The 27,059-nt window shown below is 39.0% G+C and overlaps 1 protein-coding gene across 2 annotated transcripts in view; it reads right to left on the reverse strand.

The window, feature by feature from the left end:
• The window catches only part of LOC122647507 (SNF1-related protein kinase catalytic subunit alpha KIN10), a 56,927-nt gene that overhangs the window by 18,779 nt on the left and 11,089 nt on the right, over positions 1–27,059 (reverse strand). The window contains exons 4-11 of one of the 2 annotated variants that reach the window (XM_043840896.1): positions 10,657–10,839; positions 10,424–10,555; positions 9,925–10,110; positions 6,323–6,412; positions 6,159–6,242; positions 4,798–4,938; positions 4,016–4,255; positions 1,820–1,939 (exon numbers count right to left, since the gene is read on the reverse strand). In XM_043840896.1, the coding sequence (XP_043696831.1) occupies positions 1,826–1,939; positions 4,016–4,255; positions 4,798–4,938; positions 6,159–6,242; positions 6,323–6,412; positions 9,925–10,110; positions 10,424–10,555; positions 10,657–10,839 (1,170 nt within the window). In that variant the 3' untranslated portion in view covers positions 1,820–1,825. Of the gene's footprint in view, positions 1–1,555; positions 1,940–4,015; positions 4,256–4,797; positions 4,939–6,158; positions 6,243–6,322; positions 6,413–9,924; positions 10,111–10,423; positions 10,556–10,656; positions 10,840–27,059 lie in introns of those variants that run through there. The other variant, XM_043840895.1, reaches the window with a different exon arrangement.

Consider the following 27,059-nt stretch of genomic DNA (forward strand, 5'->3'; position numbering starts at 1 on the left):
TATCTTTCCATATTGCATACTTACAAAAACAAAGGAGCATTTTTTACTTCAACATTTTTGACTTAGGCTTGGGCTTGCTGGAACCTTATGCTTTGTGCTTTAGAAATTTGAGGGGTAAAATAAAAGAGTTAAATTTTGCTTCCCATGGATTATAGTACGCTCCAATTGATGTATAAAATGGCAAAACTGAGGAAAGTTGTTGGATACAATTGGATTTGGATGGACCAACTTGACACAAATTTGCATAGTCAATGACTATATGGGAAACACAGATACAAGTTAGCTTATAACTTTTTAGAAAATTTTGTTAAAGAGGAAAGAAGAGTACTATGAGAGTTACTGATTGTGGGTGTTTTTGTATGTCAAGCAAATCCTAAATGGGAAAAGCTCAAGAAGTATAATCATATGCTTTGTGCTTTAGAAATTTGAGGGGTAATATAAAAAAGTTAAATTTTGCTTCCCATGGATTATAGTATGCTCCAGTTGATGAATAAAATAGCCAAACTGAAGTAAGAATATAACAGTTTCAAAAAGTTGTTAGATACAACTGGATTTGGATGGACCACCTTGACACGAACTTGCACAGTCGATGACGAATCTATATGGGAAACACAGATACAAGTTAGCTTATAACTTTTTAGAAAATTTTGTTAAAGAGGAAAGAAAAGTACTATGAGAATTAGTGATTGTGAGTGTTTTTGTATGTCAAGCAAATCCTAAATGGGAAAAGCTCAAGAAGTACAGTCACCCATATTTATGGGGACACTTATGCAAGTGGTGATTGGAATTTGAGTAGTCATAATTCTCTATCATCAAATGTTGATTCAAAGAGTATGGAGAATATGGATGAGTTTTTTAGGGACTCTAGTGATGCTGAGGAAGTCGATCCATTGATAGACACTCAAATACAAAGAGAAAAAGAAAGGGAAACCTGATTTATCAATGGCTTCCAAGGCCATTCAAGAGATGATCAAATCAAAGTTGGAATGGGATGCTAATTTGTCTACCACATCCAAGAATACTACTGAAATGCAATTTAGCATTGCTAGGGCCTTAAAGGTACTAGACACAGTCAACAATGTAGATGAAAAATTGTATGAGAAGACTAATGTCAAGATAATGGCAAACCCAGAATGGAGAGAGGCTTTCATTTCATGCCCTTCACACCGCAAGATCATATTTCTTAAGATTTCTTTAATCAGTAATATCGTATTCCTTTTTAATGGTGGATGGCTGTAATGGTACAATTTAATTATGTCAGATGTTTTTAATGATGGATGACTACCATGGTCCAATTTCATTATATCAGATGTTTTTAATAGTGGATTACTATAATGGTACCATTTACCATAGAGATGAAGAAAGATGAAGAGAGATTCATACTACAGAGCATGAGGAGTTTGCACACACACACACACACACACAAAGAGGAGGGGTGGAAGTTGTATAGGGTAATATGACAAACAAAATACAGAGTAAAGCCTTCAAGGGCACGCTGTCTACTGACTCTTATCAATTAGCGACAAATAATCGAAACAATGTCAGATGGCTGATATACAATTATCCATCCTTCCCTTGCTAATCTCCATGGTCACATTCGTAGCTATTAATTAACAAAGTTCCATATTGATTCAAAGACGTTCTGAGCTCATACAATTGAGTAAACCATAGTTCACAAAGTTGTTATAGGGAATCAAAGCATGCCTGCGACTTAGAAAAGAGCTGAAAATATAAATCACACCAGTCGGAATATACAATGTCCGTAATTATTCACAAGCATCATATGACCTTCCTGGGTAAATCTCCAGCCTGAATGAACCCAATATCATAGGACTCGAAGTTGAGCAAGGAAAGCAGCACAGAGATCCAAGAACAGAAACTGAGGTCCGTTCACCCTTTGCAGATCAAGCAGATACTTCTCCTCACGAGTCTTATAGAGCTATAGAAGCACATTAACAAACTCATAAGAATTATTGAAAAACTGCTGATGAGAATCCTATAACTCCAATGACAGTTAATGCAGCTTTTCAGATGCCACACAGATTTCAAATCATCAAAACATAAAGAGAAGCATGCATTAGTCATTTGCAAAAGCATAGTTTTTTTTTCTTTCTAAAATGCCAGTCCAATAGCAAAGTAGACTCAGAAGTCGCATAACTCAACTTGAGAGTCATGACACCACTTATTTCTTTTATCATTCATATAAACAATTTTATATGATTAAAATGCAGAATCATTTGTACAGAATAAGTAGGTGTTAGTGCACTAAAGCTAAAGCAAGTAACTACATCCAAATCACAATTGATTTACCAGAAAACGTTTTAACAATTTTGAGATTGTAATTTGAGCCCTCAAAAAACAAGTGATTGACCAACTCTATTATCCTCGAATCCATGAAGACCTAGTCTTTTGAAAATTATAGAGTTGGTCAATCACTTGTTTTTTGTCTAGATAGTTTGTCAAAAGTTCATTTTTTTTACCATTTTCAGGTAGTTTGGTAATTTGAAGAAGTGGTAGCAATGGGAATAGACAATATAGTGCTTTTCTAATCCACTTATCTCGCCCTCAACCAAATGTCGAGAATTTGTGAGATACTGCATGAAACCTTAAAAAAATGATGGATCTAACTCATTTTTTTGCAATTTCTTAGCACAACCGAACAAATTCTTCCACCTTCACTTACCTACTCTCCTACACCAAACACATTCTAAGATGGGAAAAGTTGAATGTAATTTCAGTTTTAAACCCACATCCCCATTTTTGTATCCCAAATATTATCTGGGACCCAGGGCAGCCCTTAAGCTTTACTGAAATAAAACAAAATGAATCCAAAATACAACGGGGGACAAAACCCGCCTTAGCCCTACCCAAGGGAGAAAAAACACTCTCACAGAGCTAAAAACTAGACTCCGCCTGGTCACATGGGAAAAGGAGGAAGTGAATTAATTTAACAAAAGAAAATAGAAACTTAGGTAATCAAGACAAAATCTTACCATTTCTTTTTATTTGGGTGAAAAGACTGACATTCAGGAATGTCTGCCAAATATGGTAATGAAGCTTTCTCCCTTGGTCCTCATATCTTCCCAATCAAATCCAAGTAATTTAGTTGAAAAGTGACCTAAACTTTAATTAATCTATCTAGTTAGTAAGTTTTCATGTTAGTTACATAATCATTGTTCATAATAACCTGGGAAGTTCCTACATTTTATTTTATTTTTATTTTTCTTCCCTTAATTAATCCCAACTAATCAGAGGTCGAGATTTTACATACATAATAAGACCTTTGAATTATAACTAAGCAGCATCTTAAGGTGCTAGCAGCACAGCTGATAAGGAATTTGGCTAATTGTAACCAAGCTTTGAGATCGAACCCTGGCTTCACTTCTCTCCTTCCCCTCCCCCGATAAAATCCTAAAAAAAAAAGAGATGCACATAAGCGCACACATGTACACTGGTTTTATGGTTGATCCACCTGGCCATGCTACCCCATGTGGTCCTTTTTTTGGGCACACAACAGTTCAGTTGGCACTTAGAAGGTCCATATATGATCCAAGTCAAACTCTAATGAAGCTAATTCAGCCTAAACTATGTTTGCCATGTCACAGAAAAACAATTCAATAAATGCTTAAAAAGTCAAGATTTTGTAAAATCTGCAAAATCATTGGTAAGTGGTTCAAGTAAATTTCCTCAGGGCAAAAAGGACTTAATTGGAAGATCCTAACAATCCTATTAACTTTTTCATATTCGTTAACCAAATCTGTCATTAAAACCGTGCCAATAAATGTAGCTAGGATCATCCAATAATCTTGATGTCTGACCAAGGGCCTACCAGATATGATCCATCAATCTAGTGTCTATTACTAAATATGTTTTGGGGGTAGAGTGTAGACCACACCAGTGACTCCATTTGACAGGGCCTTAAATATAAAGATATAAGATCTTCCAGAAAATAAAAGTCAAAAGCCAACAAATCGTGTCAAAATTAAACACAAGGGATACAGAGAACCAGGCATACCTGCAACTCAAACTTGACTACATTTGTTTGCCTACTAACCCCATCATTCTCAACAATTGCAGATTCATCCGCAAAGTAATGGTTACCATGCACTGCACTGTTGACCATGCCTTCAGAACCGCCTGGAAAGCGAGGATATCGGCACTTCATGTTGTAGTGACCAATTTTTTTCCAACACACCTCCAGTGCTTGAAGAGCTTTTAGAACCTCAGTCATTATCTCACGAGGATGAGCTCGAGACTGTCAAGAATGAACCAATCACTAGGTGTTAACGAAAATAAGAAACAAGGCTTACCATACATGTTTTTAAGGACTAAATGAGGCAATCACCCTCCACTACAATTAAATATAGTAGGATTGAAATCACCAAACCAGTCAAGAGTCAGATACCCCAGGCCAGCAATGTTTCAGATCAGATACTTCCATAGATTTGAAGAATTGTGCTATACACCAGTTTGGTAATTGATTTAGTGGGTGGTTTTCCTTCAGCCACAGTCAAGGGAGAGGGTGCACAGAAGGGGTGGAGGTATTATCGATTTCGTGCAATAGGGGGGAGTTTTAATAATCCTAGAGAAGTGTCTTAATCCTACACTAAGGATGTAGGAAAACTTTCTCCATCAATTTATTAGAATTCTGGAATAATAGGGTTGATTGTTCACTCATTTACCAGCACCACCTATTGGCAGGCTAACCCCTTAGAGAAATGTAATGTATTTGGCTGGGATAACTAGTCTGCAACCATATATCCTGTATTACATCCAAATGAATGGAATAAATTCAACCTGAAGTCCAAGAGCCCATTTCCTCTCAACAGGGAATTGGGTTCTTAAGCCAATTCCCTGATGCTCCATATATCCCGGCAGTCGATGCCCAATGGCAGAAGATGCAGCTTCACCTGGATGCATACGTGTGAAATTGCATTCCTGGAAATACATGTAATCCGCATATTCAATAGTGATAACAAAAGATAATCCACTAAACAAATTGAAACAATAGTCTAAGAAAGCGAACAAATATAAAAGTTGCACATAGTTGTCAAGGCGACTAGGTGACCCAAGGAGTTGGAAGGGCCGCCCTACACACACAACATATGTACTATAGCACTGGTAATTTTAAATACTTATGCTAAGGTGCAACATAAAAGCCATATCCTAAAATATAAAATAGTCATGCGAGTAATGACCTAATATGAGAAAAAAACAACATATAAGAAACAAAGCATAGGATATAAGCATATTTCATATATAAAAAGAAGCAATTAACGTAAACTCATTAAGTGTCAAAAAATGTATAGTATAGTGTGTGCTGTCACCCACAGGGCGATGCCAAGGCATCCACGGTGGTTGCCTTTTTTGCATCAAACAAGGCATGATGTCGCCTTGGACCAAAAAAAGTGTCTGGATGCCTAGGCATGACTTGACAACTATGATGCTGCACATGTAGGATGATATGGGGCACCGAGTAGGGATGGCAATGGGTTAAAATAAACACACCACCACCAAACCAAAACCCACAAACAAGGAATCAAAAAGAAAAAATGAGAAAAAAAAAAAACGGAGGACAGAATCTCTTCAAGGGTAATATTCCATAAACTACGCCTAGACCAAACTACGTCTTGCTTAGCCAACCCATCAGCCAGCTCATTACTTTCTCTCAGCTTCCATAACCAAGAGACACTCACTAAACAGGTAAACTAGACATGTTTTAAAATATTAGTTTACAACCTTTGAAAAATGGTCTATAATGGGATTGGTGATACCCTCCCATTTGTCACCCTACTATGAGACATACCAATCCCCTTCAATAGTATGCCCCATTCTCCTGCATTTAAGGATGGGATAGATGGATATAAAATTCAGCAACCTAAAAAGATATAGCAGGTAGCTCCACAAAAGTTCTACAAAGTGTACACCAGTAATCACCAATGATGTCAAGTTCAGAAAAAATCAATCTTATGGACTGGACCAACTAATCCAGTCAGTCAAATTTCTGATCCAGGTCTGTAACGTGAAATCCATTCATGAATGCCACAATGGCATGTTATGCACAGAATTTGATAACCACACACAATTCTCCTTTCAGCTTTGTTCATTATAAAAAGGCCAAATCTATTAAAGCATCTAATTCTAGCCAATAAACAAACCATCGACTCCTGAAACTCAGCTCCAAGATAGCCACTAGAAACCCGGAACCGGTTGTCCAACAACAGATAATATGCAACAGTACCCTGGAAAAATTTGGAACAAGTTAGACAACCACGTCAAATTAACAAAGACAAATCCAGCCAAAATATCAAGAATTCCATACATCATTTGTTTTCCTGTTGCGAAGAGACTCAACCAGTTGGTTCCTGTCAAATCCCATCTTCACTACTTCCTGAAGAATATCTTCATCAATCTGCAAGAATGGCAGCATAATAGTTCAATAAGTTTTCTGAATGGTATAATAAACAAAACATAGCTCCTTATTTTCACTTTTATACGCAAAAAATTATATGTTAACAGTTATAGTAGACCTGAGAACCACAATTTAAAACTTTCTATACATCATTATAAAAAAATAAAAATAAAAATAAAAACAAAACAAGGGTCAAAAGACTCAAAACTACTTGACGCAGATCAACAAGACAGGTACTCTAAAAAATACCAAAGGAGGAGAAAGAAGACACTGAGTTTACTCAGTTTGAAGGGTGTTTTCTGGTTCACTCAACCAGAATCGTGGGGCCTTATTTAGGATTTATTTACTTATTAGTATAGGCTGGAATATTCTTTATAAATTCCAGTCCTCTTATTAGTTGGTTTTCTTTCACTTTTTAAATTCCTAGTATGATTAGGAGACTTCTACTCCAGTAGACAGAAGAAGGGTATTATCCTAATCTACTTAGGTCTACCTCTTTTTATAGGATAGTTTCCTAGGGCAAATATGATTGTCATTTCCTGCTTCTATAAAGCATTTTAAGGGCCACTACGATTTTATTATTGAATGAAGATAATTTTACTGGTAGGATTTCAATAAGACTAGGTGAGAAGACTAGTCACATCCTCCTTTCTATTCTTCTTCCGATCTCTTTCTTCATTGCTCAATTCCTGCAATCAAGTCAGTTATCAATTCTATTCTCGTGTACATGATAATTAAGTTGATTTTGATTGTTTGAAACCTGAAGATACATTACATCTTTATATATTTAATTTCTACAGTATTGTTGCTGTTGATATCAAAATCTTCAGTCAACAGGACTGTTAATTAAGAAACCTTCTGCCAGTAGGATTCTAATTTTCTAATCAACAGAATTTGAGATTCGAAATCTGATTTCAGCAGTCAGTACTTTTCTTTTCTATTCTAAAAATCAGATTGTCACTGTTTTGATAGTGTCCTTAATGTAATTTGAAAAATCGGATTATGGATCTCAAATGCAAGCAGACCCAATGATCAAATCTATGATCAGATCCAAAATAAAGGAAGCAATTGCATTGTCAAGGGAAGAAATCAGATCGACGGAAGGGGGGGAAAAGAGATGAAAATAAGAAATTAGGTATAGGATACTGATGCAGTTGCTCTAGCCTGGCAAGACAAACAAGACCCGCTTTGGAGGCCCAAGCCAAGAACCGGTCCAACTTGGAAGTAATTTATTTATTTAAGTCTTTTATTTGTTTTCAGATATTTATCCTTGGTCTCCTCATAACATCAACCAACTCCAGAGCGGACATGTTGGGCGTGATCGTAAAGGATATGAAAGTGTCCATGGAGGTTACGGAGTTGGGGTGAGGAACGAGAAGGGGACCTCAATCCTAGACTTTGTGGTACCTTACGATCTTTCCATTGTGAACACTTTCTTTGAAAAATGAGAGGAGCACTTAGTTACATGTAAAAATGGGAACCATACCAGCCAAATAGACTTCTTCCTTACAACAAGGGCATAGAGATTGGTGTGCAAGGACTGCAAGGTTATCCCTTGGGAGAGCCTAACCACCCAACATAGACTGGTGGCCCTGGGTATGTGCCTCAGTGCACACCATAGTTATAAAGGCGTCGCAATGGCTTCTAGTCTCCTTGGTCGTCTTGCCGCCATGGCAGTGTCACCTTGAATTTTGACCCTCTAAAACGCCATGGTCGCCTTCCCGCCTTGATAACTATGGTGCATAGAAGTGTAAGAGAAGGGAACCTACAACCCTAGATAAGGTGTTGGAGATTAAACGGGGAGCCCCTAAGGACATTTACTGACAATGCGGTCAAACAAGGAAAGTGTGACTTTGAGAGAGAGACCAATGCGATGTGGACGTGTATTAAGAGGGTTGTGAAAGATGTGTTAGGGGTAGCGAAGGGTAGTTGACAGGCCCCTAGAGAGGTTCGAGCAACCATTAAGACCAAGAAAGATTGCTTTGAGGTTCAAGCAACAGAATGGCTCTGAATGAAAATAATTTCTTTGACGTCAAAACATATGAATATTTTACCGTACTTTTGGTTTTTAACAATTTTTACCATATTAAGATTTATGGAATTTATAGATTTGAGAAAAATCCCAACATCAGAAAGTGGAAATTTTCACCTACCGCCGAAAAATTCAATTTTTGTTCTTGAACTGGTAGGTTGATTTTTTATCCTTTTGGTATTTGATTTTTTTAACTATTTTTATTGGATTCAAACAGGGGGTACTTAAATGATATTTGGCATAAATAATCTGTCTTGACAACTATGATTCTCAGTACAATGTGCGTACACTAGTAAACTTGGGTAAAAAACCACAAGTTTTTTTTTTGTGAAAATAGTTCATACATTGTGTTTAGAATGTCAAAAATAGGTTGTATACAAAAAATCAGATCAAAAAAAGCAGTTTTGGGCCTCGAAACCACCAGCTCAAGTTGGCTGGGAAAAAATCACAGGTTTCAACCAGATCTTGGTTTCTGGCTGGTCGAAACCTGAGTTTTAGAACCTTGGTGAGAAGCACAGAGCAGTATCTCCCCCCCACCCCCAATTAAAAAGTAACAATACTATTAGGAACAAAGAAAAATACTGGCACAACAAATCCCTTTGAGAGATTGCCAGAATCCTTCCCCCACCCCAAAAAAAAATACATACAAATGAAATCAAAAGAGGTGGAAGAAATGGCCAAAGGCTACAGAAGGCAGAAAGCAAGCAATCTAACAATGACACAATTCCCAAAACACAATCTTGCTCTCATAATTTCTTGCTTGTCTACGTCATCCATGCAACAATTAGCAATAGGTTGATTGTGGATGTCAGGTGAACCACTGCAAACCCAACCGACTGCAGTAATCAAATCTCAGCCCGCAATAATATGCTACAATCCTAGCCTGGTCACCTGAAAAATACTAGGCAGCAAATGACAGCTCTGCTCTCAACCTGCTATGCCAGATGAAACTGGATTTGCCCAGTAACAAGCATCAAAATTTATCTTGTGAATATCTTGAAACCCTTCTATGGTTGGACTCTGACTATGAAGTCAATCATTGGATATCAATCTCTGAAGAGATAATCAAATGGAACATAAACGATAGAAAGAAGAGACAGGTGAGGCGATGTCCTTTATTTCTCTGTGGTCCACATTACGATCTAGGAAGTCAACTTTTCCTTATATCTTTGTTAGGGAAAAACTGCACATTTAATTAATCCATAAATGAAATTAAAGTTTTTTGAAATTGAATAAAAATCTTGGATAAGATATTGGAATCTCTTCCAAGGTTTTGGTTGGAAGCCTTCATACACAGTCTTCTTCTTCCTCATTCTTTGTCTATTATTTCAACATTACCAAGTCCGTAACTCATAGAACCATTCCAGAAACAAAACCCATCGCACAAACATTTTAAAAAAAAAAAATCCCTATATTTAAAGATAAAAATCAATGCAGCAGCTCCACTTTACATCATCTTCCTTTAAATGAAAGATCATACCTTTTTTGCCTGTTGCATTGAATCAGGTGGAGGCACAGCTAAATAGCGGGGAAGATGAGCTTGGAACCATGGATGCTGACGGATTTCAGGAATAGTCATTCGCTTCATTGGCTCTACAACAAGCATTCTAGGGATCAAATCCCTTGCTCCAGCTGATAAATGACTTGGAAGAGTATATATTCCACCCTATGAGACAAAAGGATAAAAATTCAGGGCATAGCAACAAATAGTAATGCCAGTATTGAGGAAAGTACAATAAACAAACAGAATACAAGGAATCAGGAACACTAAAGAATTTCATGCTCAAAAAGGCCATCTGCTGATTCCATTCTTACAAAAGGCCGTCTGTTTATCTCATTCATAATAAACAAGGTTGCAGGTCTTCTTTATAGATGGCAACTACATCTAAGATACTCAATATTACAAATTACAGAATTTGATATATTCAAATCATAGCTACTGAAAAATACTCATATAAAAACCAGTTACTGGAAAATACCTTTATTTTCTTGAATAGGTTAGGAATGTTTTCATCATCAAAAGGAAGGGTACCGCAAAGAAGAGCATATAAGATTACACCACAGCTCCAAACATCAACCTCAGGCCCAGCGTATAGTTTCCCAGAAATAACCTACACAAAGGTTGCAGTTACATGGCATATTACAAGTCATTTTACATCCTTCAAAATAAATGCAAGCCATATACCAGGATATGATGGCAAGTCTTCTATACCTCTGGGGCAGCATAGTTTGGACTTCCGCAGCTTGTTTTCAGGAAATGGCCATCCCGCATGACATTGCTCAAGCCAAAATCAGCAATCTTAACATTGCATTTGGAATCCAAAAGCAGATTCTCTGGCTTAAGATCCCTATGAACCACCATATTTCTGTGGCAGTACTCCACACCAGAAATTATCTGTTATCAAATCAATAACAGATCGTGCACACAATTAAAGATATGCATGATACTGTACCAAAAAACCAAAAAGCAATTTACAAAAATTGAATGCAAAAAATATCTTATAATAAATAAAGGGTAAACCATACAAGCGTATGCTACCAAAAATTTTGAATCAACATAGTAAAGTTAGTCCAAAGGGAGGAAACAGGGGAGTTGGCTGAAATTGATAGAAAATAAAATGAATCTAAGACAATTCTTGCGCTCCCTTTATTCAAGGGCTTGCCTAGCTTAGGTTGAAGCCACCCAACACGGGGTAGCCCTTCCGAAAAGCAGAATAATTTCCAACTACAGTTGAATTACATCAAGGATCAGCCTTAAGCACATAATTATTTGAACTAATCTTAGATTAGCTGACTAGTCACATTCAGATCAGGCTCCCTGGTGTATGATTTTATTTTTTATTTTTGAAGTTTATAAGGTGATGATATGATGGTAAGACAAACAAAGAAAGGATATGATGGTAAATAAAATAAAAAAAGGGCTGGGAGCTACTTTGAACGAATCTAAAGTAAAAAGGAGAACAGATTATAAGAACTGAAGGCAGGGGTATTATTGGAAACTAATACAACAGAAGACAAAAGAAGAAATATCATTAGTGGTGTGGGTGGGTAGTTGGGTACCGTATTAGGCTTGGAATCTGATTATACGAACCAGAGGAGAAGACTAGAGGAAAGTAGACTGCGAGGATGGAGGGGAACTTGTGATTTCGAAGGATGCTATGGGTCGTGACTTGTGACAAAGGAGGCTGCAGCGACTTCAAAGGAGGTCGCTAAGGGCTTCGATGGAGCCTCCTATTTGGATAATGACCCAACCAGTGAAGGAACCGGGAGGGTAGGGAGTTGCAATTGGCGATAGCGAAGGTAGACGACCCGAAGAAGCTGGTGATGGAATTGCTACGAGAAATCATGTATGATTGAGTTTTCTTTTATTTTGTCTCTATCTCTTCTTGCCTCTTCCTCTCTTTTTTCTGTGCATGTGCAAACTCTCGCTCTCTTTTCTGTTCACCTTTTTTTAATCAACTGAACCCTAGAGTCAGGAGGCGTTCAATCGAAGAAAGAAAGAGGGCTACATAGATTGAGATTGGGGTTTGGCGGTGGGAATTACAGTGGCGGGTTGCTACGATTGGGTTTCAATGGAGTCGAAGGAAAGGAAGAGGGGCAGGGGTGATGCGGAAGATGGGAAGGAGATGTGATACTGGTGTAACAGTAATGTAAAACAGCATGGAGAAAAAGGAATATAGGGAAGAAGGAGAAAGGGATGAGATAGATTGATAGTGGAGATGAATCCTTCATCTCTGATACCAAAATGATAGCGTACCGGTTAGGAGAAGAGGGAAAATCTGGAAAGAATCAAAGTTGCAGGGGGGAGAGAAGAGGAGCATACACGCACAATCACTTTCTTGAGCAAACTATCAATTTCAATATTCAGTTTTCTACTCTTCAACCATATTACAATGCATATATAGAGAAGCCTTTTGCATAGAAATAGTAACCTAACTAAATTGGAAACAAGTCAAGGAAGAAACTACCTACGAAATCACTACGTAACCTACCCATTCAAAATAAAATAAAAGATTGCATCCTAAGTAAACTACCAACCCTGGCCAGATCAGAAAACGGTTTATGACCAATCCTTGGTTTGGGCATCCAAAGTGGGTCAAGTCAATTCAGCCAGGCTAAGGCAATTGCATCAAAAAGGGTGAGCAGTAAAAATAGAATAAGGAACGAACATATAAGAGATAAATTTAAGAGAAGCTCCAATAAACAATAAGTTAAGCAAGTTGTTTGAGGTGGCATTGTAATGTAGTCCTAAATTGGTAGGAATCCAACTAGAAGCCAATAACAATGATCTGCTATGAACAGTAATTCGGGTAGGTCAAAATTAGTTATTTTGGTCAAATTAGGGGTTAGGGTTTAATGGGACCTAGGGGTTTGATGTTTAGAGTTAGGCTAAGTTGATGTAGGGGAGTCTTCCAGTGAAGGTTACATTAAGTTTTGATGGTGGGAAGTGTGCTGAAATGAATCGGCGGCAGCAAGGTAATATGATGCAGAGCTACAGCCCTACATCCGCAAGAGGAAGAAGAATAAGCTGCTACCACGTAATATAGTCAGTAGTGTTAGGTGGATCCATATTTATTTTTTAGTTATTTTTTTGTTTTAAGTTGAACCGGTCCAAACTGGTTCAACCTGTGGTCCAGTTTAAGTGACTTGAATCACCTTTAATTTATTATGGAATTTTACTCTTTTTTTTGGGTCCACATCACACTCGCATGATTTAGAGAGGAGTGTGGATTAGACAGGTCACCAGGGACACTTAAACTCCTAGGCTGAATATGTTTCTTGGCTGTTAAGCCCTATTTAAGTTAATGAAATCGTGGAGCTACATTATCTCCACTTTTACCAAAATAAAAATGAAGCGGAAAGTATCGAAATGGGGATAGAAGATGAGAGGTGAAGGCAGAAGAGAGCCTTGGGGAGCGGAGCTTGTTCTCAAAAGAGAGAAGAGCTTCTCTTATATAGAGGGAGAGGTCGACGTCGGATTCCAAATTTTGTTTTAAAATCCGAATAGTAACTGCTGACGTAGGGCTGCGTCACTGTTCATGATGATGTCATGATGAGGTCAGTCGTCATTGAGGCTGATGTCGGAGGCGTGAGCTGGAGAGAGGTTTTCTGCAGCGGCTTGTTCAGCGGCTTCATGTGCAGCCATTTCTTCCAGAGATTCTTCAACTTCAGCAAGGAGAGTTGCCAGAACATCTAACAGAGAGAGTGTCTGCAGGTTCTGGACAAGGAGATAGGTGTCGGCAGCAATATCCATTGGGATTTCGTAATCCATGAGGAATTGGGCGACGAAGATTCGTCGGCCGTCTGAGACAAGGTAACGGTACTTTGAGCATCCGTTTTCAAAGATGAGGGTCAATGCTTCTTTGTGTAGAGCAATGAGAGACTGCTTGTAAAGATGGTCGGCGTGGATGAAGCGGTTGGCGATGGTCGCAGCTTCGTCTTCATCGGTGATGAGTGCTGGTTCCTGTACTGTGTAACAGGCAGCAGGTTGGAGGTGCCAAATCTGATATGGCTGGAAGAAGCGTTCTCTATGTCGCCATCCCAAAGTACTGGTAATGGTGAATTCGAGTCCACCTGAGAAACGCCAATTGGCAGTGGCATGGACGACCATTGTTCTGATCATCATGGAAATTGGTCGAGGACGGAGGTGCAGTCACTAGAAAAGACTAGTTGACCTACGAGTCCCCATTCAACAGCAGCAATACTCCAGGGTTCGTGTCCAGAGTAAAAGATCAGACGGTGCTGTTGGTGATGTGTTCTCATAATATTTTTTGGATATTCCAGCATAAAGCTTTTGTAGCGCTGGTATTGTTCTTCATTACAATGACGTTGTATCATTGGAAATATTTCTTTTGGAAGGATTTCTTGAGCCTTTAAGTATAAACAAATTCTTTTAATTTTTTCGAAGAGAGCATCTTTTATATGATCTTCGATACAGTCAGAAATCTGAAGAAAGCTTTGTACTTTTTCAGGGGAAGTTACATCGTCCCAATTAAGTTGTTTAACTGAGTCGAGTACAACAGTTTGAAGGGTGAGCTGTTTCTGATAAAACAAGCCAAGGGTTTTAGAGAAAGTGGTAAGAGTGGTCCGGAATGGTTTTTTCTGTCCGGCCAACTGTCTTCCACAAAGTATTAATCTGATGGTACCATTTGGTAGGTACACCATCATGTTTAAAGAAATCAGTAGTGTTTGTCACTGACTGACCAAAAGAAGATAGAGCAATTGCCGCTGGTAGTTGTTGTACTACCTGGGAGTAGCTGGCAGAGGTCATGTTCCATAGATAATAGGGATCCTGACTGTCCTGATTTTGACTATTTCCGGGGTAGAAATAGGGACTAAAAGGTTGGTAGGGAGAAGGGGTAAATTCCGCTGTTGTGGCAGGAATTCGAGTGTAGAGAGGAGCAGTCCTTTAGGTAGGAGTTGCTGCTGCTGCTTGGGGTTCTCGAATGAGAATACCGCCACGAGGGGTAGGGAGTAAGGCTGGGGTGGCCTTTTTGCTCTTGCGATGTTGTGTCGCAGGGGCTTTACCTTTACCTTTACCTTTGTCCGGAGGATGACGGGGATTCATCTCTGCTAAGATAATCAACAAGAAAATTGTCAGTGCCTTTAATATGGACAATTTCGTATTGATATTGATTAATGGTGTTGTACCAATTAATTCTACGAGAGTTAGTTTCCTTTTGTTTAGTTTTGAGAAAATCGCGTACAGCCTGGTTGTCGGTCCGTATTAGAAATTTCTCAGGGAGAAGGTAAATCCGGAATCGTTGGATTGCATTAACGATAGCTAAGATTTCCTTTTCATAAATAAGATAATTAAGTTGAGCAGGGGTAAATTTATCAGAATTATAACCACAAATCTGCTCGTCAGAGGGATTTTTAAGAGGGCGTGCTTTTAATACACATCCCCAATGTTCATTGCTAGCATCTGTTTCAAGAATTAAAAGATCACCAGCAAGAGGGAAATAAACCGAAGGACAAGAGTTTGTAATCTCATCCTTAATGGATTGAACTATCTGTGTGTCAGTCTTGGCCCAGGTAAAAAGAACATCTTTGCGTAATTTTTGTAAAAGACTTTTTTCTTTGTAGAAAGGTCTTCGATGTAATTACGCCCATAGTTGAGGATTCCGAAGAACTGTTGAAGATATTGTTTATCTTTTAGAACAGTAGGGAAATCCTTAATTTTAATAAGAATATGATCTTAGACTTGGAGTCCGTTATCGATTACGATAAGGCCCAAAAACTCGATTTGGGGTTTTTCCAATTCGATTTTGGTTTGAGAAAGGATAATACCATGCTTAAGAAAGAGATTTCCCATTATTCGAAGATGTTTGGTATGTTCTTCAAGGGAATTGGAGAAGACAAGAATGTCGTCAATGTAAGCAACACAAAAAGGAAGGTGTCCAAAAATGGAATCAATCCATCGTTGGAAAACTTGTGGTGCCGTGCAGAGTCCAAAAGGCATAACCGTCCATTGGTAATGGCGATTAAAGGGGGTGGAGAAAGCTGTTAGAGGTTTGGATTCCTCAGTTAGCTTGATTTGCCAAAAGCCAGATTTACAGTCAAATTTGCTGTAGATGGTGGCATGTTTGGCGCGATGGATGAGAACATCTTTTCGAGGGATAAAGTATCTGTCAAAACAATGTTTTGGTTTAAACGTTTGTAGTTTATAACCATACGAGCTTTTCCACGCTTGATTTCTGCATGATTGCGAACCATAAAAGCGAGACAGGTATGAGGACTAGTTGATGGTTCAATAAGTCCAAGAGCGAGTAATTCAGGGATTTGTTTGTCAAATTCCTCAATGTCAGCTTTGAGATAGAGTATGGGTTTAACCCGGATGATCTTGTGTGGAGCATCCAATTGGATAGTACAAAATCGAGGGCTTTTATCCCACCAAAGGAGTGGTTCAGTACTAAAGTTGGGGGAGAGAAGGTCTAGTAACCAATGGGTAATGGTTAGACTAGCGCCAACTGGGGTAAGACGTGTGGGAGCAAGTCTTTCATGAGTGAAATTCTTATCACATTTCGAAGAGTGTGATGTAAGGAGTTTAAGATCTACAGGGCCAGAAGGGTGCTGGATCTGGAGGGTAGTGGAGAGCAGGGTGAATGGCAAATATTTCTGAAGAAAATTGGTGCCAAGGATGAAATCACCATGCATGGAGGGGAAACAAGTGAGTTTTGGAATGATAAACTCGTGGTTTCCAAGGGAGATGGGAACATTTAGAGCTTTGTACTCTAAGGTTTTAGTAGGACCAGAAACGCCACTAACATAAGTAGGCATGTCCATTTTTTTCCCAAAAGTAACCGGGAATTGCGTTGTGTTTGCAAATGCAACCGGTTGCTCTAGTATCCATAAGGATATCAAGTGAATAGGGTTTGAACCCGGAAAAAGAGAAATGTCCTTTGACGTAGGTATAATTTTTCGGATTTTGGTTGGTCTGAAAAATTATATCGGTATCGTCCGTAACATAACGGTGGAAGAAGTTAATGACTGCAGTTGAGTCAGTATCTTTTTCAGAAGGAGCATAATCAGATGGTAGAGGTCCTTTGTAGAACCGGGGGTTCAGATAGTAAGGATGTTGATTGGGTGGTATATATGTGGGTATATACCGAGGTAAAGAAGGAGTAGCAGCTGAGGTTCGAGAGGACGTTGAGCCCTGTGTCGAAGTGCTAGGAGTCCTAGTCAACATGCTGGGAGCAGGTGTTCGTCTTTTGAAGTAAAGATTATTACCTGAAGATTGAAGTTCAAATGTGGTCGGTTGGACTTCATGGATATTTTGAGGAGTGTCTAAAATATCAGAAATTAACCATTCACTGGGGAGTTTGATATCGTGCCAATTAAGCATTCGAGGTTGTATCTCATGCTCAAAGGGACGGGGTTCGAAGAGTTCAACGAACCGTTTATCAGGGGGAGGCAAGAGTTTAGTAGAGGTAACATTTGTTAACTCATGTAAACATTTCCAACTAACAGCTAGGTTGTGACTGTCAGCTTTCATGCCGGTCCATTGGATCTTAATTTTTAAAACCACGGAATCACAAAGATTCGAGTCATGGACAGAAATAAAGAAATTGGGTTTAAGTTTGAACCAAACCGAACCATTAACTAGGTTGGATTCGATTCCACCAATAAGAGCATTGATTGGCTCTTGAAGGAATCTTTTGTCGAAATTGGCAACAACAACTGGAGTGTCGATACCTTGTCGAAAAAGAGCAGTTAGTTCAATCTGGATGAGACCAATGTGTATGTATCTCAATTTGGGGTGCTTGGTAATCAATCTCTTGATTTGAGCAGGATTGAACAGAGAAATTTCAAGACTAGCGTCATCTGTAGACTGGACAGTGGTATTGCCGCAGGCTTGGTCGAAATAACGCCGGGACCAGAGATTACTAAGCTTGGAGAGCTTGTAAACCTCATCATGGGTAACCTCTTTGAGTTTAGAAAAGAGATTAGGGTCAAAAGAGACATCTTCACATAGAAGATCGTTGAGAGCTACTGAGTCAAGTTCAATGGGCTGAATTGGCTGAAGCTCAATAGGGGTATTTGGAACAGGTGCGTCCTGTGTCTCATTTTCCATAAAGAAGAAATCAGAATCTTCGTCAGATTGAGAATCGTCGGATTCGGAAATCAACTCATAGAGAAGTTCAGTGGGGTCTGAAACTTCAGGAAAGAAAATAACTTCATATGAAAATTCGTCTAGGTAACGAATCATCTTACGAGCATTCGTAGTTTTGTTGGGACATTCATTGGCAAAATGGCCCTTTTCATTACACAAATAACAGGTGCAATTGGATTTGTCCTGTTTTGGTGTGTAAGGGGGTTTTTTCCTAATAAAGCGTTTCTTAGAAAACGATTTCTTAGGTCTGGAGGGGAAGTCCTTGGAATTAAATTTTTTCCATCGATATCTTTTGGAAAATTTGGACTTAGATTTGGATTTAGAAAAAGAATGATGAATTGGCTTTGTACCGAATTCAAATTCGTTGTTGAGCAGATCTTTACAAAGACCGGGAGAGATCTTATGTTTAATGGCTTTGGCTGCTCGAGCTTTAAGACAATGATCCAGAATATGGCGGAAAACAAAATTAATTCGATTTCCTAGGGTATCAGCGCTCTTAGAGTCGTTGATAAATGTTGGATACATAGAATGACATAATTCATCCCAAGGTGGGGGTAACTTCGGGAAGAATTGATCTTTCCAATAGTCAGATTTGGTACTATCTAACAGTTGGTAAAGACTCATATATTTTTTAGAAAAAGCTTCAAATTCAAGTAAATTATTAAGCTTAATCTTAGTTAAATTAAAACTGACATCTTCTGCAAGCTTGTCAGGAGAATGAAAACCACAAAATTCAGATTTAATGATTTTCGTAAATTCAACCAATATTTTTTCAAAATTCTTTTGGAGAATAAGCAGGTTGGTCTTAGCAACTTTGCCTTCTTCAGTTTGGTCGAATTTCTTAATAAATTGCAGAACATCGCCTTGAAGAGAACCACTAAGGTACTCCAAGAACTTATCTGCAGACCAAGTAGCCTTGTTATTGGCAATTAAAATGGCAAAAGTTTGAGCCCATTCATTGATTGCCTTATCATAGTCTTTAATGGCTATATTGGTAAGGTCTAAGTAGGTACCGCCTGAGGCTAAACCATACTTATGAAGGTCATCTTTGCGGGTATACAAACCCCTGTTTCTGTTGCAAAAACAGTGTCGTGACCAAAGGTTGTGCGTTGACCGGTTTGAGGGTGGAAATCCTCATCGGTTTCAAGATGGTCGCTCTGTTCGTCCATCTTATGCTTAGAACTTTCACCTACAGTTGGGGTACTGTGGGGAAGGTTGTTTGGTTCTGAGTCAGAATCAGAAGAAGAAGATGATGCGTCTGAAGATGCAGAGGATTCGTTTTGAACCTCGTCTTCGTCATCAGAAAAAAACACAAAATTATGTGCGACAAAACTCTGTTGGTTGTCAACATAGAATTGTTGCATCATAGCAAGGAGACGGTCTTTATCTGTGGAATTGGTTGACGTTTTATAACGATCTTTCCAATGATCCATAATTTCTTTTAAATACAGATAATCGTCTGAAGGGGGTTGTTCAGTTAAGGTACTGATTACAAGAAAAGTATCCCGGTGAGGGAGTTCTGGGGGTGTGATCGGCTGTGAGTCAACCAGATCAGACAGGAGAGTGAGAGAATTATCAATTTTTTGGTGTATTTTGTCTTGGTGATCTAACGTTATATCTATTAAGAAATTAATAGCGCCGCTTATACTTTTGAGATCGGTAAGGGCATGAGTGCTCTGCTCGAACGGATATGTGGGATCATCACAAAAACATGGGGGAAGGGAAGCCATAAATAAAAATTGCAGATACTAAGATAATTTCCTGGGGGCTAAACCCGTTCTCAGGTATCGGTAGGACAAAGGTCCAAAACACTCTCGGTTCTTCAAACCAGTGTTCCGCTGGACATCACTACCACAAGAGAATATATGGCCATGGAAATCACAAAGATAAAAGCAAAGAAACTTAAAGCATACCAACCAGTGTTTGTGTGATAGCCGGTGCTAGAGATCTATGAAAAGATCCGTCGCTGCACTCAAAGGGGGTAACCCTGATCGATCTACCGGTGTTGCAGGTAGTCTTCGGCGTGAATAGTCTAGATCATAAGGAGATATAAAAGAAAAAGACTGTATTTATATGTGTGATGCGAAGCCCGGGTGGTTCAAATAAGCTCTCTCAAGTATTCTGCTTCAAGTTTCGATTTTTCTTCAAGTTGTTGTTGCTGCCTACATTCCCCTGCATCTTTAAGTAAGTCCAAGGTCACCCCATCCCCAATCCTATACTTCTAAACCCTCTACAGCCTAGTCCTAACATTCCCCTTTTATTATTTTCTCCAATACCCGAACCCTAATTCACTCACACCCCAATTCCACCATCAGAATATAATCATATTTGAACCACAGTACCCTCTCAACCTTCCCTCCACTCAATCCAAGCCTTTTCCCCTTTCCACCATTAAAACCCCAACTTCCCTCATCTCCATTAAAACCCCAAAACTCTAAAATTCTATCTAGACAATTCCAGCCATCAAAAGCCCCATACTTTGGCCGAGTGCTCATCTCCACCCTTGGAGAACTCGATCCAAAGCCCCCTCCTTAATTCCCACTATAAACCCTAGAATCCCCCTCACTTTCATCGTTGACAAGGGTGACCCAAGGCAATTTCAATTGGCGAGCCAACCACAAGAACGAAACCCCGCGGTGAGAGAGAAAAAGGCGTCCGACCGATAGGTCCAACGGAACTTTCTACCGGAGATTGGCCATTGATATACGGTTCAAGCCATTAATCCCTTTTTATTCGTTATTATCTTTATTACCATTACCAACTAAAATTTAAAAACCCGAAACACTAACCTGCTGTCCTGTGAATTCTCTCAGTCCCAACCATCCAAACCTCATTAGACCCATACTAATAGGCTCCCCTACACCTGCCTAGCATAACCATATCATCAAACCCTAACTCTAATTTTGACCTAAACTCTAATTCTGCCCCCAATCGAACTGCCTGTTCATAGCAGATCCTGAAGCCTTGGCTCCTAGCTGGTCCCCTTGCCACCTAGGACTACATTATTAGAATTAGGGTTTTGGGCTTTTTAAAAGAGAAAGAAGATGGAATCTAGGGTTTAGAGTAGACCAGGCTTGGACCGAGTTTCCCAATGGATGTGGGGAGAATTCGACCCAAATATGGGAGACTTTTAATGGCTGGTTAGGCTTGTGATGGATTTAGGTCGTGGGAAAATTGAAAACAGAAGGGGGGAACTTAGGATTGGGTTGTGAGAGAATTAGAAGAACAATGGTAGGGATTGGGGATGAATCAAACTCACTATTGTTACAGAGTTTCCTTGGCAGCAGCTTGTTTGATTGTAGAACTTGAATAACAATTAAAACTTGAACAAGAACTTTGAATGAGAGCTTCAAAGACTTCAATGGAGAAGAAGAGCAGCAAAAAGTCTTTAATTAGTCAAATTCGTATTCAACACTTGCCCCCTTACAACCTTATATAAATGACTCAAAAATAGACTCCTACACTAAAAAGGAAAGACCTAACTCAATCCTTAACCTATTATGTAACCTAAACTGGATAAGAAACTAAAATACTGAAGAAAATAGACTCAAAGTATGGCTGGACTTATAGACCACTAACTACATAAAAATAAAACTAAGTACAGAATTAAAACAGCTAATCCCGTATACAACCTAATTACCCATATTTTAGACCCATAAAAGTGGCATATTACATTGAAAACCCATGGGATCAAAAGCCCAACATGTATATAACCCAACCCTAAATAAAACAAGCTTATTTTGGTGATGAATCTGCATCACATTGACAAGTGCAACAAAGACCTCCGGATGGACCAGAAAGAAGGATGGTATGATCCAAGATTGGAGGAGCAATAAAAGCCTGAGGCAGACCTAAAAGGACATTGGGAGATGTAGCAAGAAAAGGCATGCATTGATTAGTGATGCAATCTGAAAACAAGATTATGGATTTCAGATGCAACCAGGCCCAATGATCAAACTATAATCAGATCTGAAATAAAGGAAGCAACTACGTTGTTAAGAAAAGAAATCACATCGATGGAAGGGAAGGGAAAAGAGATGAGATCAATCTGTTTGGGAGGAAGAAGAGAGAAGAGAAGAAATTGTGTATGGGTTACCAATCCTTTATGCCAAGCTCAACAGCGCCAAAACTATTTTGGGGGGGAAAAACTTACATTCTTTTCTTAAATCATCTCCAATTGATGAGGGATGTATTACATATATAAAAACCTTCTAAAATTCCTAAATTAACTCATAAAATCCTCATAATCATTCTAGCACACTCAATAAAATAAATAAACTCAAACGGAACTCTATCCAACTATTAAGTATTCTAATCAAACCCAGACACTTAACTACTAATCCTATATACGAACCTTATCCCCACTTTTTAGGCTTATAAATTAGGCCCATATCAATGAAACCTAAGAAAATAAAAGGCCCAACCTATAATATAATTATCCAAAGGTTAATTTCAACACATTAGACTGCCACAAGCACCTTATGGGCTTCCAAAGCTTGCACCTAGGCCTACATACGGAATTAATTTCTAATGCGCATCAATTGGGGTTGACAAGAAATATGGCTTCTGATAGAAATGAAGTGCAATAGGATCCAAACAGCCAACCCTATTAAGCATGGACCAACATTAAAAAGGATATGAGAAAAAGTTAAATATAAAGTACTATAAGGATAATTACAAATTGGAATGAATGAAAAGAAATTGAGTCCGTTTAGTGGGGGAACAACAGGTCATGTGACCTACCTCTTTCTTCTTCTCTTTCCCTCTCCTTTGTTTAACTTTTTCCCAAAACAGTACGAGACTCTTGCTTCAACCCCTCCATTAGTCCTTCTTGTCCTTTCTTATTGATGTTTATTTCTTGATATTCATTCGCTTCCTCACCCCCTTCTGTTCTTAATGAACCACCAGATTGAGAGGAACTTGATTGATCACCCTCATCCCTCACCCTTCAATCCCTAAATTTTCTTTGTTAAGACATACATCAGGGGCAACCAAGCTTGTGGGGTTTGGTGTCCAACAATTGAGTGGTTTGCAAGTTTCTACTCAGTAACTGGGGCTGACATCTGTCCTTACACCTGGATCAATTGCAGGGAGCTATATCTACTTTCATACTTGATCTTGTGTCCTGCTTTCAGTTGGATTTGGCAAGATTCTGCATGGAAGATCATCTCCTACGATTTCGGGGTGATTGGATCTTCAACCAGTGAGTTCTATCAGTTGGACTTGATGAGGATTACCGCTGGTTCTGTCAACGAATCTATACCCTTAAATCTGTTTCCCAACATTATCCCTTCTCTTTTCCCATCATTCTATTAAACCCTTTAGTTATTTACTAAAATATACTTTGGCCTTAACTTAATCCTTTTTTCCTCAACTTTCCCAATACCTAGTCTACCCCCTCCTTAATGTCATAAATTCCATGTGTCCCCCACTGCTTCATTATTTATCAATAGCCCCTTGGGAATTCTATTTTATTACAAGATTGCCACTCTCCCTTTGCAACTTCAATTTATTTACTGTTTTGCCACGGTAGGCCCATATCGAACCCAAACAGGTTTCAAACCCGGGATCGTATCAACCATGTCAACCAGTGGGTTTCTCTATTTCCTTCCTCGATAAAGCTTGCAGGCTGCATTTTAATTTGGTTACATATAATGTTTTTCAATGAATAAAAGTTAATTTTAGAACAAAGAACATTCCGGGAATTTAACAAATATGACATCATGCTCACCAAAAAAAAAATGTTATTTGGGAACGTTTGGTAAAATGCCATTTTGCATTGGGAAAAAGAATGCTGCCATGTCGTGTGGCTCCTGCGGCCAGTTAAAGGGGCGCACAAAATTACCGCCCACCCCCATGAAATAAAAAATCCCATCTATGTTGATGTCCCTGTGCATGCTCTCATTAACAAACCCCCCCCCGCTGGTGTAGGGGCCACGCGACCATGGAGCGAAATCTTGCCCTTTTGCATTATAGTTATTTAAGAAACCAAAGGGGGCAGCGTCATTTCAGAAACCAAAACGGTATCAATCCATAGGGATGGCTTTCTAATGTAGTCCTAGGTAGCAAGGGGACCAGCGAGGAGCCAAGGCTTCAGGATCAACTATGAACAGGCAGTCCGATTGGGGCAGAATTAGGTTTTAGGTCAAAATTAGGGTTACGTTAGGGTTTGATGATATGGTTATGGTAGGCAGGTGTAGGGAAGTCTATTAGTATAGGTCTAGTGAAGTTTGCATGGTTGGGAATGAGAGAATTCAAAGGACAGTAGGTTAGGGTTTCGGGTTTTTAAAAAGATGAAAGTGGGGAATTCTAGGGTTTATAGTGGAAATTAAGGAGGGGGCTTTGGATCAAGTTCTCCAAGGGTAGAGATGAGCACTCGGTCTAGGTAGAATTTGAAGGTTTTGGGATTTTAATGGAGATGAGGGAATTTAGGGTTTTAATGGTGGAAAGGGGAAAAGGCTTGGATCGAGTGGAGGGAAGGTTGAGAGGGTATTGTGGTTCAAATATGGTTGAATTCTGACGGTGGAATTGGGCTGTGAGTGAATTAGGGTTCGGGTACTGGAGAAAATAAAAAGGGGAATGTTAGGGTTAGGCTGTAGAGGGTTTAGAAGTAGAGGATTGGGGATGGGGTGACCTTGGACTTACTTGAAGATGCAGGGGAACGTAGGCAGCAACAGTAACTTGAAGAAAAATTGAAACTGGCAGCAAAATACTTGAAAGAAAGCCTGTTCGAACCACCCGGGCTTCGCATCGCAAGGTGTCGATTGGATCACACACCAATCCCACCTTGCCTTGATCAAACACAAAGCAAACTCACAAGGAGAGAAGCAGCAGTTTGCTAACAGCATAAATAATTTCATAAAAGTGGAGATAATGAAGCTCCACGTTTTCATTAACTTAAATAGGGCTTAAAAGCCTCAAAACATATTCAGCCTAGGAGTCTAAGTACTCGTGGCCGACCTATCTAATCCACACTCCTCTCTAAATCGTGGGAGTGTGGTGTGGACCCCAAAAAAAAATTACATATTAAATAAAAGGTGACTCAAGTCACTTAAACTGGACCACAGGTTGAACCAGTTTGGACCGGTTCAACTTAAAACATTAAAAAAACACTTAATAAAAAAGATTGTATGGATCCACCTAACACTACTGCCTATATCACTTGGACAGCTGCTTATTCTTCTTCCTCTTGCGGGATTTGGGCTGTAGCTCTGCATCACTTCCGTAATTACTAATTACCAAGTATATTATATGATGCAGTTGGATTAGACACTAATCACATATGGATGCCTATACGTAAGCTTGGGAGGCTCATAAAGTGCTTATGACAGTCCAATGGGCTGATTTTGACCTTTGGGTAGTCATATTATAGGTTGGAGCTTTTATTTTGTTGGGTTTGATTGTAGGTTTCATTGTAATGGGCCTTAATTTATAAGTCTATGAAGTGGGGCTAAAGTTAGTACATTGGATTAGTAGTTTTGAGTTCTGTTTTAAGTTTATTTACAGAATTACCATTTTCGTCCTACTTTTGGCTATTGTACAAATAGGCGGGTCCATAGTGAACCCAATTAGGGTTTTATGACACAGGAATTGGTATCAGAGAAAACTAGGACATGGATTCCTTTGTGTTAAAGACTAGAGTTCACTTGTCCAACGGAAAGCTTGCTATTTTATTCATTGATGAAGGGAAAAGTGGCAATTCTGTCTCACGGTGATGCACATGTTATCAAAGACCAACGAAATTATCACTAAATTTGAAGATGATGTTCCAATTTCTACATATTTTGATGGTGTTTAATGTGAGATGTTTGATTCTTCAAAAAACATCATCGGAGTTGGTCGACAATGGTTGGAAGAATGACAAGGTTCTCTCAATCCTGAAGCAAATGTATGTATGTTAAAGCGCCCTGATGCAGATTTATCACCCAACTGAGGGCTTCTTTTATTAGGAACAAGTCTAGGGTTGGGTTATATACGTGTTGGGCCTTTGATCCCATGGGTTTTATATGTAATAGGCCACTTTAATTGGGCTAAAATATGGGTAATTAGGTTGCATACGGGATTCCTTATTTAGTTTTATTTTTATGTAATTAGTGATCATATGATCACTTAAAGTGATTATGTGACAACTTTTTTTTTGTGGGTGAATAGTCATGTGACTATTTAAGTTGGGCTGGATTAGGACTCTATGAGCCCAGCCATGTTTTGAGTCTATTTCCTTTGTCATTTCACTTTCCTAGTCAGTTTATGTTACCTAATAGGTTAAGGATTGGGTTAGGCCTTTCCTTTTTAGTGGAGGAGTCTATTTGTGAGTCCTTTATATAAGGTTGCAAGGGGGGCAAGCATTGTACACGAATTTTGATATTAATGGAAAGCTTTTGCTGCTCTTCTTCTCCATTGAAGATTTTTGTCTTGTGTCTGATCAAGGCTGGTGGGATCAGTGTTTGATCTGATCAACACCTTGTGGTGGGAAGCCCGGATAGTTCGTTGGTGGCATTGGTGTTTGATCCAATCAACACCTTGTGGTGTGAAGCCCAGGTGGTTCTTTTGAAGCTTTGTTTACGTGCTCTTCGTGCAGGATTCAACTTTTATTCAAGTTTCTCCATTCAAACAAGCTGCTGCCAAGGATTCTTTGCAACAACAGTAAGTTTGAATCAACCCATTCCCCAATCTTTCTTCTTCTAATCCTCTCACAGCCCAAACCCTAAAATTCCTCCTTTTGTTTTCAATTTTCCTAAATTCTGCCCAGACCAAACCAGCCAGCAAAATCCCTCCTTTTTTGGATTGAAGTCTCCTCTCACCATAAGGAAAACTCGATCCAAGTTGCTCCCTCATCTGACCATCATAAACCCTAAAAATCCATCTTTTTCTCTTTTCAAAACCCGAAACCCTAACCCTAACTTGCTGCCTATTCTAGTTTACATACTTCCCCCCATCAAAACATCTCAGGACCTTCACAGATAGACTCCTCTACATCAACTTGACATAACCCACACATCAAA

Source organism: Telopea speciosissima, unplaced genomic scaffold (assembly GCF_018873765.1).
Source record: "Telopea speciosissima isolate NSW1024214 ecotype Mountain lineage unplaced genomic scaffold, Tspe_v1 Tspe_v1.0069, whole genome shotgun sequence".
NCBI lineage: Eukaryota > Viridiplantae > Streptophyta > Magnoliopsida > Proteales > Proteaceae > Telopea > Telopea speciosissima.